This window comes from Callithrix jacchus, chromosome 3, assembly GCF_049354715.1.
Source record: "Callithrix jacchus isolate 240 chromosome 3, calJac240_pri, whole genome shotgun sequence".
NCBI classification, from domain to species: Eukaryota; Metazoa; Chordata; class Mammalia; order Primates; family Cebidae; genus Callithrix; species Callithrix jacchus.
The window spans coordinates 21,876,549-21,890,208 of NC_133504.1; the positions used below are offsets into that span (position 1 = coordinate 21,876,549).

The 13,660-nt window shown below is 38.5% G+C and overlaps 1 protein-coding gene across 25 annotated transcripts in view; it reads left to right on the forward strand.

The window, feature by feature from the left end:
• NEK1 (NIMA related kinase 1) overlaps positions 1 to 13,660 on the forward strand; it is a 257,207-nt gene that overhangs the window by 199,200 nt on the left and 44,347 nt on the right. For all 25 annotated transcript variants that reach the window (XM_078366260.1, XM_078366264.1, XM_078366266.1 and 22 more), the window contains 2 exons: positions 5,701 to 5,789; positions 7,133 to 7,380. In XM_078366260.1, the coding sequence (XP_078222386.1) occupies positions 5,701 to 5,789; positions 7,133 to 7,380 (337 nt within the window). The remainder of the gene's footprint in view (positions 1 to 5,700; positions 5,790 to 7,132; positions 7,381 to 13,660) is intronic.

Sequence of the window (13,660 nt, forward strand, 5' to 3'; positions counted from 1 at the left end):
CTGGATATCCTTGTTGATTTTCTGTCTGGTTGATCTGTCTAGTATTGACAGTGGAGTGTTAAAGTCTCCCACTATTATTGTGTGGGAGTCTAAGTCCTTTTGTAAGTCCTTAAGAACTTGCCTTATGTATCTGGGTGCTCCTGCATTGGGTCCATATATGTTTAGGATCGTTAGCTCTTCTTGTTGTATCGATCCTTTTACCATTATGTAATGGCCTTCTTTGTCTCTTTTGATCTTTGTTGCTTTAAAGTCTATTTTATCAGAGATGAGAATTGCAGCTCCTGCTTTTTTTTGCTCTCCATTTGCTTGGTAAATCTTCCTCCATCCCTTTATTTTGAGCCTTTGTGTATCCTTGCATGTGAGATGGGTTTCCTGAATACAGCACACTGATGGGTTTTGCATTTTTATCCAATTTGCCAGTCTGTGTCTTTTGATTGGTGCATTTAGTCCATTTACATTTAGGGTTAATATTGTTATGTGTGAATTTGATACTGCCATTTTGATGCTAAGTGTCTGTTTTGCCCGTTAGTTGTTGTAGATTCTTCATTATGTTGATGCTCTTTAGCATTTAGTGTGATTTTGGAATGGCTGGTACTGGTTGTTCCTTTCTAGGTGTAGTGCCTCTTTCAGGAGCTCTTGTAAAGCAGGCCTGGTGGTGACAAAATCTCTGAGTACTTGCTTGTTCGCAAAGGATTTTATTTTTCCTTCACTTCTGAAGCTCAATTTGGCTGGATATGAAATTCTGGGTTGCAAGTTCTTTTCTTTAAGAATGTTGAATATTGGCCCCCACTCTCTTCTGGCTTGTAGTGTTTCTGCCGAGAGATCTGCTGTGAGTCTGATGGGCTTCCCTTTGTGGGTGACCCGACCTTTCTCTCTGGCTGCCCTTAGTATTTTCTCCTTCATTTCAACCTTGTTGAATCTGACGATTATGTGCCTTGGGGTTGCTCTTCTTGTGGAATATCTTTGTGGTGTTCTCTGTATTTCCTGCATTTGAGTGTTGACCTGTCTTACTAGGTGGGCGAAATTTTCCTGGATGATGTCCTGAAGAGTATTTTCCAGCTTGGATTCATTCTCTTCGTCCCCTTCTGGTACACCTATCAAACGTAGGTTAGGTCTTTTCACATAGTCCCACATTTCTTGGAGACTTTGTTCATTCCTTTTTGCGCTTTTTTCTCTAATCTTGGTTTCTCGTTTTATTTCATTGAGTTGGTCTTCGACTTCAGATATTCTTTCTTCTGCTTGGTCAATTCGGCTATTGAAACTTGTGCATGCTTTGCGAAGTTCTCGTATTGTGTTTTTCAGCTCCTTTAATTCATTCATATTCCTCTCTTAAGTTATCCATTCTTGTTATCATTTCCTCGAATCTTTTTTCAAATCTTTTTTCAAGGTTCTTAGTTTCTTTGCATTGATTTAATACATGATCTTTTAGCTCACAAAAGTTTCTCATTATCCATCTTCTGAAGTCTAATTCCGTCATTTCGTCACAGTCATTCTCCGTCCAGCTTTGTTCCCTTGCTGGTGAGGAGTTTTGGTCCTTTCTAGGAGGCGGTGTGTTCTGGTTTCGGGTGTTTTCCTCCTTTTTGCGCTGGTTTCTTCCCATCTTTGTGGATTTGTCCGCTGGTCGTCTGCGTAGTTGCTGACTTTTCGATTGGGTCTCTGAGTGGACGCCCAGATTGTTGATGATGAAGTATTTCTGTTGCTTGGTTTTCCTTCTACCAGTCTAGCCCCTCCACTGTACGACTGCTGAGGTCCACTCCAGGCCCTGCTTGTCTGGGATGCACCTATAGCAGCTGCGGAACAGTGAGGGATGCTACCAGTTTCTTTTTCTGCTATCTTTGTCCCAGGATGATGGCTGCCTAATGTCAGTCTTTTGGATATAGAGGGGTCAGGGAGCTGCTTGAGGAGACAGTTTGTACTTTATAGGGGCTTACTTGCTGAGCTGTGAGCTCTGTTGTTCATTCAGGGCTGTTAGGCTGCTATGTTTGATTCTGCTGCAACAGAGCTCATTAAAAAAAACCCTTTTTTTTCTCAAATGCTCTGTGTTGAGGGGTTTGGGCTTTATTTTTGGATGTCCGTTGAGGTCCTGCCCAGCTAGGACACAGACTAGCCACTGTTTGCCTGCTGAGGCTCCGCCCTGCTGTTGTGATGCTCGCCCTGGCTCTGCTGTTCTGCTGTTCTCCGCCACGCCCTGCGGCGGAGTCTCTCTGTTGTAGCGGGTTGCCTCAGCAACGGCAGGCTGAGTCAGCAGTGGGCGTGTATCTCAGTAGGGACGGGTTGCCTCGGCAACGGCTGGCTGCGTCAGCAGTGGGCGTGTATCTCAGTAGGGACAGGTTGCCTCGGCAACGGCTGGCTGCGTCAGCAATGGGCGTGTATCTCAGTTGGGGCAGGTTGCCTTGGTAATGGTGGCCGCCCCTCCCCCTCAGAGCGTCTCGGGCCGTCTGCACGGGCCTTGTTTGAAATCGCGGTTTTGTTCGTCCCACTGGGCCAACCCTAATGCTCTGTCCCGGCAATCCCCTGGGCTGGCCTACTGTCCAAGTCTAGCTCAGTCTCAAGTCCAGCCCTCTCACGTCTCCGGTTGTCGGTTCAACGGGGCACCGGGACAAGCGTGCCCTGTGGGGTGCGCTGGGTAGGGCCGGCCACCGCTGCCCCGGCTGCCGGCTTCGCCAGGTGGAATATCTGCCTGGCGTCCCGCGTCTCCTCTTCACTTGGGAATTTCCCCGTTCCGTGGGCAACAAAGATCAGTCTGGAAATGCAGCTCAGACTCACCTCTCCGCGGACACAACGAGAACTCCAATCCTGGGTTGTTCTCACAGCGCCATCTTGAGTCCTCCCCGATTACTGTATTTTCAATCCACATTTGGTTGAAAAAATATTTGCGTCTAAGTATTAGAAGCGTGAAATTTAGACCCATGTCATTCAAGGGTCAACTCTAAAGCATATGGCATAGAATACAGCACCTGAAAGAATAAATGGGACTCTCTACTAATATGGAAATATGTCTAAAACATTGATTAATAGAATAAAATAATAGTGAATGAAAACAGCATTTCCATATATTAGATTAGCATATAAATTTAAAGGAAAAATCTGGTAAGGTATGCACCAAACTGATAATAGGAAAGGCAGCTGGAATTTGAGTGGTTAGGAGTCCTAAAAGGAACTTTACTTTTTTATTGGACTAAAATTCACATAACATAAAATTCACCATTTTAAATTGTACCAGTCAGTGACGTTTGGAAATTCACAGTGTTGTACAACCATCACCACTGTATAGTTCCAGAACATTTTCATCACCCAGCCCTCTACCTGGTAAGCAGTCATTCCCCATTTATTCCTCCCCACCACCGTCCGGCAATCACTGATCTGCTTTCTCTCTCTATGGATTTAGCAATTCCGGATATTTCTTACAGAATCATACACTGTGTGGCCTTTTGTATCTGGTTTCTGTTACTTAACATATTGTTTTTAATTTTTCATTCATGTTGTAGGATATGCCAGTTCTTCATTTCTTTTTATGGCTGAGTAATATTCCATTACACACACACACACACACACACACACACACTATATATATATATATATGTTTTTATAATTCATCAGTTCATGGGCCCATAGGTTGTTTCTATCATCTGGCTATTGTGAAGAGTGCTGCAAAGAACATCAACATACAGTATCTGTTTGAGTCCTTACTTTCAGTTCCTTTGGGTATATACTTAGGAGTGGAATTGCAGCATCATATGGTAATCCAGTTAACCTTTTTGAGATACCAAGGGACATTACATTTTGAATGAAAAAATATGCTACTTGGCTGGGAAAAGTGGCTCATACCTGTAATCCCAGCACTTTGGGAAGCCAAGGGGGTGATAGTTGTTTGAGGCCAGGAGTTTGAGATGAGCCTGAGAAACATAGCAGGACCCACCTCTACAAAAAAAAAAAATATTGCCAGGCATGTTTGAATATGCCTGTAATCCCAGCTACTTGGGAGACTGAGTTGGGAGGATCACTTGAGCCCAGGACATCAAGGCTGCAGTGAGGTAAGCCATGATCATGCCGCTGCACTCCAGCCTGGGCAACAGAGAAAGACCCTGTCTCTTAAGATAAATATATATATAAGCTTAAAAAATAAAAACAGAGGCTGGATGCAGTGGCTCACACCTGTAATCCACACACTTTGGGAGGCCAAGGCGGGCTATTCACCTGAGGTTGGGAGTTCGAGACCATCCTGGCCAACATGGCAAAACGCTGTCTCTACTGAAAAATACAAAAATAAGCCAGGCACCATGGCAGGCACCTGTAGCCCCAGCTACTCGGGAGGCTGACTCACGAGAATCACTTGAACCTGGGAGTTGGAGGTTGTAGTGAGCCAAGATTGTGCCACTGCACTCTAGCCTGAGTGGCAGAGTGAGACTCTGTCTCAAAAAATAAATAAATAAATAAATAAAAACTGAAAATATGAAAGTAAAAAATTAGAAAATTATTTAAAATTTGAAGTGGACTTAAAAGTATTTAGAAAATAAAAACTTACCTATACGGTAACTCCGAGAGATAAATTACTGGTACTTTTGGAATATATTCTTCCAGTATTTAAGTTTTTGTCTTAAAAAAAAAATGCATGAATTTAATTTCCAGGTATAGAGAGATGAAAATTGTGGGTTCTTTTTATTTTTCTTTCTCAATCTTAATTACCTCCCTTTGAGGGTTAAAATCTTTTTGTGACTATTATTCTATTTTTCTGTGTTAGAAACCATTTTTTCAAAACCTAATATCATGTAATACTAATTGGTCTGTGAATCACTTTATTTAACAGTACATCTTGCCTGTTGTTCTAATCAGTTTATATAGATCTCTGCTTCATTTTTTAACAGATACATGATATTCTATGGTATTAATATATCATAATTGTTTTCTATTCTCCACTTTTTTTTTTTTTTTTTTTTTTGGGACAAAGATCCTCTCTTGTTGCCCAGGCTATAGTGCATTGGTGCGATCTCGACTCGCCGCAACCTCCGCCTCCCCAGATTCAAGCAATTCTTCTGCCTCAGCCTCCGGAGTAGCTGGGATTACGGACATGTGCCACCACGCCCAGCTAATTTTGTATTTTTAGTAGAGGGGATTTCTCTATGTTGGTCAGGCTGGTCTCCAACTCCCAACCTCAGGTGATCCCCCTGCCTCGGCCTCCCAAAGTGCTGAGATTGCTATTCTCCACTCTTAAAGGGTATTCCCATTCTTTAAAGTAGTGGTTCTCAAACATTAGCATGTATTAGAATGACTTTGGGACTTTTCACAACTAATTGCTGGGCCTTATGCCCCAACATTTCTGATTCATAGGTCAAGGGTGAGCCTGAGAATTTGTATTTCTAACCAGTGTCTTTACTATGCTGTTGTCTGGGGACTGTACTTTGAGAGAAACATTGTTTTAAAAGATGGTGAACCTGCTTACAGTGAATGATTACTATTTGGTGCAGGTGAAAAACACAGTGAACAGGGAAAAATACAGTGTACTTATGTGAGAAAGTACACTGTATGTATTTCATATATATATATGTGTGTATATATATATATGAAAATGAGAAAAATACTTGGAAGAGGGATCAAAGAATGCTGGTGAACTTGTGTTTCATTTTCTGTATTTTAGAGCGCTTTTATTTATGGTGAACTGTGTGTGTGTGTGTTTTTAATTGGTATACCCATCTGTGGCAGGTTGGAAGATAGGATCACCATTCAGCAAAATGAAGTTTCTGAAGATGGAGTCTCGAATACTGTGGACCAACTTAGTCACATTCATATGGGTAAGCATCATTGCATTAGCCTAATGACTTTCTGGAAGATTGTTAATGATTGTTAACATTAACCTGTTTTATTTGGGAAATAAATAAGAAAGCATTCAGCATCATTGCATTAGCCTAATGACTTCTGGAAGATTGTTAATGATTGTTAACATCAACCTGTCTTATTTGAATAATATATAAAAAAGCATTCCTTCTCATTCATCTCAATCACTTAAAAAATATTGTAGGCATAGAGCACTGGACTATGCATTAATAAGTCTGGATTGTATGGCAACATGGCAGTGAAACTTTTTGGTCAGTTATTTTTATTGAGTATTCAAAAAGAAAAGAATAGAATTATTTGCCAAAGCCAAAGCCAAGCCAGTGTACTCAAGCCATTAAATAAATTGTCTTCTTTTTTAAGTAGTAGTGAAGTATAAGAAAGGTAGGCTGGGTACAATGGTTTACACCTGCAATCCCAGCACTTTGGGAGGCTTAGGTAGGAGGATCACTTGAGGCCAGAAGTTTGAGACCAGCCTGGACAACATAGCACTACTCTGTGTCTGAAAAGAATTTTTAAATTAGCCAAGCATGGAGGCCAGTAGTGCCAGCTGCTCAGGAGGCTGAGGTGAGCGGATTGCTTGAGGCCAGGAGTTCAAGACTGCAGCACAGTGGCACTGCACTCCAGCCAGGGCAATAGAGTGAGACCATGTCTCTTAAAAAGAAAAGAAAAAAGAATTTTTTTTGTCTAAACTATAGAAACAAAGATAAATTGGAACTAAATATGTATTTTTTTACATTTCTTTGGATTTGTGTCAATTTTTTTTCTTTTTGTTTGTATTTCTTGAGAGACAGTATCTCACTCTGTTGCCCAGGCTGGAGTATAGTGGCTTAATTATAACTCCCTGTAGCCTCAAAATCCTGGGCTTAAACAACCCTCACCTCATCATCCAGAGTAGCTGGGTCTACAGGCATGCACTGCTACACCCAGCTAATTTTATTTTTTGTGGAGATGAGTCTCACTTACTTGCTCAGGCTGGTTTTAAACTCCTGGCCTCAAGCAATCCTCCCACCTTGGCCTCCCCGACATCTGGGATTACAGTCATTAGCCACTATGCCCAGCCTCGTGAACTTTCAATATAATGGAAGTGTATAACAAGTTAAATCAACTCCCTGAAGATAAAACATTGTATCCTGTTAAAGATTATTCGGAAGGTAGTATACTGACACGTATATTTTGATTTTATTTTCCTGATATGCGGGGTTTTGCCTAGAATTTGTGTTACATACTATGACTTATCAGTATCATTTAGAACTTTAAGTACTGTATAGACTTATCACATAATCTCTCCTTTCTACCACAGAAACTGGAACCAGTGATTCCCAGCACTCTAAATGTGATGTAGATAAGTCTGTGCAACCAGAACCGTTTTTCCATAAGGTGGTTCATTCTGAACACTTGAACTTAGTCTCTCAAGTTCAATTAGTTCAGCGTTCACCAGAAGAGTTCTTTTCATTTCGATCTCACTCGCATTTACCACCAAAAAATACAAACAAGAACTCCTTGCTGATTGGACTTTCAACTGGTCTGTTTGATGCAAACAACCCAAAGGCAAGTATGGTCCTCAAATGGACAGTGTTCTCCATTTGATAACATGTATTATTGATTGTTTTTCTTTTATAGTGTAATACTGAGTTTTAATCTCTTAGCACAGACACAAACATATATCCGACAGAAACATCCCTCTTCTGAGCAAATGAATTGCAGTTGAGAGTATAACTAGGATGAAGACTATTTCATTGGCTTTCTGTTCAGGATTCTTTTTATAGAGTCTTTTACTGGAGCAAAAAGTCCCTTTATATACCTTCATGCACTATTGCTCTTTCCCACTACCCAACCTGACTTCCATTTTTAGTATGACACTAAGCTTAAACAATATATTTTAAATGGATAGAGATGCTGTATTGCCTAATTTGTATGTAAAAAGATTAATAGATATTTATATGCATTTCCTGGTAAAAGTTTTTCAGACCTCTTTTTCTCACTTGCTATTTTTTAATGTAGGTAACCAATTGTTTCTTATAAAAAATATCTCCACAGAAAATGTTGAAACACAGGTAAAAATAAGAAATCATATCATTTGTTATATTACTTTTCATATAATTTTTGCATATCCATAACTTTTTACCAAAATAAGATGTATACTCTTTATAGCCTTTTCTATTCAATATATATTATGATGTTATTGCAAATACCATTATTACAATATTGTGATGAAAATAACACTCTCACATACTCTCTTTATATTATCATAAATAACCACATTCCATTGGGCTGCTTATCATAGTCTTTTTACAAAGCTGTTTCTATTGTTATGCCTTTCCACTTTAATTTTTGTTATTGTAATCGCCTACACCTCTATCTTTGTACATAACCACAATTATTTCCATAAAATAAATTTCTATAAGTGGAATTCAGAAGTTTATATTGAATACCGCCTGATTTCCAGATAGTTTATAGTGCTGTCAATAGTATGTGAAAACACACCCATTTTTCTGTATGCCAAATGGCACCCACTATTATCATTTACTTAAAAATTGTCTATTTAACAAATGAGTAATGGTATTGATTAGTTTAAATTTATGTTTCTGTGTTTTACAAGTGAGGTTGGGCATTTTTTATTTATTTTAGTCTGTAAAGGGATGAATTGCCTGAATTCTTTAGTCCTGAACTATTTTTTAAATATGTCATTTTGGCCAGTCATGCTGGCTCATGCCTGTAATGTCAGCACTTTGGTAAGTTGAGGTGGGCGGATCACTTGAGGTCAGGAGTTCAAGACCAGCCTGGCCAACATGGCAAAACCCCACCTCTGCTAAAAATACAAAAATTAGCTGGGTGTGGTGGTGTTCGCCTGTAATCCCAGCTACTTTGGTGACTGAGGCAGGAGAATCACTTGAACCGGGGCGGTGGAGGTTGCAGTGAGCCAAGATTGTGCCATTGTACTCTTCCCTGGGCGACAGAGTGAGACTCTGTCTCAAATAAATAAATAAATAGTCATTTTGATTTTCAATTTAATTTTTCAACTGGATATACTTTTATTTTGTGACATATTTTCTTATGCTTATCTTAAATTTAGAGATTATTAAATTCCCTCATTTATCTAATGGCAGTCAGTCTTTTGAAAGGTGTGAACTACCAAAACAAATTTATGATCTTCAGAGTCAGAGAGAAAGGCTTAAAGATAAGGACTATCATATAATTCATGTACTTTTCTTGTGGTGAAGATGTATAGCCATCTTTAGCCCAGAGCTTCTTAATACCTTACTGCTGTCTACAAAGTTAATATTCTTTGCATAATACATTTGATTGTTTTATTTCTTTTTATGACCTTAGTCCAGCCTTAAGAGTTCTATACAAGTACTTACTCTGAAAGTAACCACAGCAAATTAGAAGCAGCGATGCAGATTTCATGTAGAGGACTATGAGAAAAGAGGCAAGAAAAAACACTAGAAAACCAAAGCAGTCTGTAGCCATTTAAGAAAAGAACACAAAGCCATCCCTGCCTTAACATTTTTAAAGCTCTTTTTTGCAAATGTTAAGTTATATTACTGGTGGGACTTTTTACTTGATTAAGAAAATTCTCCTTGTGCTTTGGTCCCAACTCCTCACTGTTCAAGGAACTGACTCCATTAATTTTGCCACTCGAACCTGTGTCATCAACTTCTATAGTGGATCGTTAACTCAACATTTATGTTCTAATAAATCTCATCAAAAATAGCAAACTTTTTTTGAACATGATGTCCTTCTCTCGCTACCATCTCATTTCTCGGTCTCCTTTTGCAACCAAGCATCTTGACTATATTGCAGTCTCATTACAGTTTCTACATACATTCACTTCCCAGTACATTCCAATATGGCTTTTAGCCTGCTTGTCCACTAAAGCAGCTCTGTTCAGATCATCAGTTACCAGTATGTTGCCAGATTCTCTGCACCATTTTCTCTTTCACCTTTCTTGACTTCTCTTCTTTCAACAGAATTCATATACACCATTCTTTTAAATTCACTTTATCTGTTGGCTCCTTTGATACTGTACTGTCCTAGTTTTTCTCAGAAGAGTAGTCACTCTTCTGTCTCCTCTGCCGATGGATCCTACACTAACAAATTTCTTAAAAATAATGTGTTTTTCTACTGTGAAATGTACTATAAATATCAAGTCAAATTGGTTGATAGTGTTGTTCAAGTCTTCTACATCTTTACTGATTTTTTAATCTACTTGAACTATCAATTGCTGAGAGAAGACTGAAATTCTTAACTATACTTTTATAGTAGTCCATTTTCACACTGCTATCAAGAACTACCTGAGACTGAGTAATTTATGAAGAAAAGAGATTTAATTGACTTACCGTTCCACATGGCCATGGAGGCTTCAGGAAACTTACAAGTATAGCAGAAGGTGAAGGGGAAGCAAGGCACATCTTACTTGGCAGCAGGCGGGGTGGGGGGAGAGAGAGAGAGAGCGTGAGAGCAAGCGAGCAAGCATGTGAGCGAAGGGGGAAGTGCCATACACTTTTAAATTGTCATCACAAGAATAGCATGGGGGAAATTCGCCCCCATGATCCAGTCACCTCCCACCAGGTCCCTTCCCTGGGGACACAGAGCCAAACCATATTAACTTGTATAGGTAACTGTTTCTTCTTTCAGTTGTGTCTGTTTTTACTCCATGTATTTTGAAGCTCTGTTTTTGGGCAAATAAAAATTTAGTATTCTAAATTTTTTTTTTTTTTGAGACGGAGTTTCGCTCTTGTTACCCAGGCTGGAGTGCAGTGGCGCGATCTCGGCTCACCGCAACCTCCACCTCCTGGGTTCAGGCAATTCTCCTGCCTCAACCTCCTGAGTAGCTGGGATTACAGGCACGTGCCACCATGCCCAGCTAATTTTTTGTATTTTTAGTAGAGACAGGGTTTCACCATGTTGACCAAGATGGTCTCAATCTCTTGACCTTGTGATCCACCCACCTCAGCCTCCCAAAGTGCTGGGATTACAGGCTTGAGCCACTGTGCCAGCCTTCTAAATTTTTAAATTGCTAAACTGGTTGAATTGATATGTTTATGTTTATGAAGTATTCTTGTTTGATCATGTTGTTCAGTATCCTTACTGATTTTCTTTCTACTTATCAATTACTGAAATTTCCACTCAATCGCATCTAAACTAAGAATCATTATGTCTTCTTAATGAATCAACCCCTTTGTCATCATGAAATGAATCTTTCTGTCACTGGTGAGATTTTGTTTGAAATGTTTTCTCTGGTTTTATTATAGCCATTTCAGCTTTCTTATACTTAATGTTGATATGATATATATACATTATTTACTACTCTTAACCAAACATTTTACATTTAAAGTGTAGTTTTTGCAGTTAGCATGTTAGTCTTGTTCTTAACCAATCTAATAATCTCTTTTAATTGATTAGAAAATTTGCGTTTAATGTAATTATTAATATAACAACCATATGATTGGGTTTAAACCTAACATTTTGCTATTTGTTTTCTATTTGATCACTTTTTTGTTCCCATTTTACTTTTATTCTTTCTTCCTTTGGATTGAAGATTTTTAGCACCTTATTTTATCTTTACTGTTCATGTTTTCAAGATACATCTTTAGCTTAGTATAATCTCCCTTCAAATAATATTATACCACTTCACATACACCAGAAAAACCTTACAACCATATTCAGTCATGCATCCCATAATGACGTTTCAGTGAATTGCAGACCTCATATACAGCAGCGCTCCCATAAGATAATAATGGAGCTGAAAAATTCCTCTCACTACCTAATGACATCGTGGTGTCATCATGTAATGCATTACTCATATGTTTGTGGTGATGCTGATGTAAACAAAGCTACCACACTGCCAGTCCTTTAAAAGTGTAGGACATATGATTGTGTACAGTACTAAGTGTGACAACAATAAGTGACTGCAAGGCTGGTTTGTGTATTTTCAATACTTTACCTTTTATCATTATTTTAAAGTGTTCTACTTACTTAAGGAAGTGAACTGTAGAACAGCCTCAGACAGGTGCTTCAGGAGGTATTCCAGAAGAAGGCCTTGTTATCACAGGAAATGACAGCTCCATTCATGTCATTACCCTTGAAGACTTTCTAGATGTGGAGATGGAAGACAGTGACATTGATGATCCTGGCCCTCTGTAGGCATAGGCTACTGTGTGTGTTTGTGTCTTCATGTTTATAAAGTGAAAAGGTTACAGTAAGCTAAGGTTAATTTATTGAAGACAAAATTTGTAAACAAATTTAGTGTAGCCTAAGTGTACAGTGTTGGTTAAGTCTACAGTAGCGTATAGTAATGTCCCAGGCCTTCACGTTCACTCACCACTCACTCTCTGACTTACCCAGGGCAACTTCCCAGTTCCACAGGCTCCATTCACAGTAATTGCCTATACAGGTGTACCATTTTTAATATTTTCTATAGTATTTTGACTATACCTTAGTGCTATACGGGTTTATAGCATAGGAACAATTGGCTCTAACACATAGCCTAGATATGTAGTAGGCTGATACCATCTAGTTTGTGTAATTACACTCTGTGATGTTCTCACAATGACAAAATTGCCTAATAATACTTTTCTAGGAATGTATCTTTGTTAAGCAAAGCATGATTGTACTTCCATACCCATCCTGCCTGTCCTCTGTGGTATTGTTGTCGGGTATTTTTCTACCACATATTTTAAATTCCACAATACATTTTTATCATTTTTGTTTAAATATTGATGTATCTTTTATAGAAATTACAAATTGAGAAAGTCTTTTATATTTACATATTTACTGTTTCAGACATTTTTTGTTCTTTTGTTCAGAATTTAAGTATTATTTTTCTTCCACTTTAAGAACTTCCATTAACATATCTTGCACAGCCCTGTTGGTGATGGGTTTTCTTGTTGTCGTTGTTTTTCAGATTTTGTTTGTATGAAAATGGTTTTATTTCACCTTCATTTTGAGAGGCTGTTTTTACTAGATATGGAATCATATTGTCTTCTGGGTTGCATTGTTTCTAAGAAATATGAGAGCTTTCTTATCTTCACGTATATTGTGTATCTTTTTCTCTGGCTTCTTTTACAGTTTTCTTTTTATCACTGGTTTCTAGCAATTTGATTATGAAGTGCTTTGGTAAGGTTTTTGGGGGGAGAGAGGGGGAGAGAAAGAGAGACAGAGAGAGAGAGAGAGTGTGTGTGTGTGTGTGTGTGTGTGTGTGTGTGTGTGTGTATGTGTGTGTGTGTGTGTCCTGTTTTGGGGTTCATTGATCTTCTTGGACCCTTGGGTTTATACTTTTCATCATATTTGGAAAAGTTTTGGCTATTAGTTCAATTAAATATTTTTTTCTGTCTGTCTCTACTCCCTTTTCTGTGACTCTAGTTACATATGTGTTAGACTACTTGATACCATTCCACAGGTCACTAAGATTATATTCATTTTGTGTTCTGTCTTTTTTTCTCTCTGTACTTCATTGTGGATAAATTCTATTAATATGTAGTCATGTTTACTGACCTTTTTTTTTGCGATAATATACTATTAATCCCACTCAGTGAAACTTTTATTTTGATTTTCTATGTTTTCTCTTTAGAAGTTGTCTTTTGTATCTTCCATTTCTTTCATTATGTTCATATTTATCCTTTAATGCTTTGAAAATCACTGGTTTAACATCCTTATCTGCGAGTTCCATCATCTCTCTATCTTCTTCTGTTCACTTATTTTTCTACTGGTTATGAGTCATATTGTCCTACTTCTTGGTGTGCTTTATAAATCTTTTTTTGAAGGTGAACCATGTGAAGATTATATTCCTAGGTATCTGATTTTTTTCTTGTTACTGTCTTCCTGT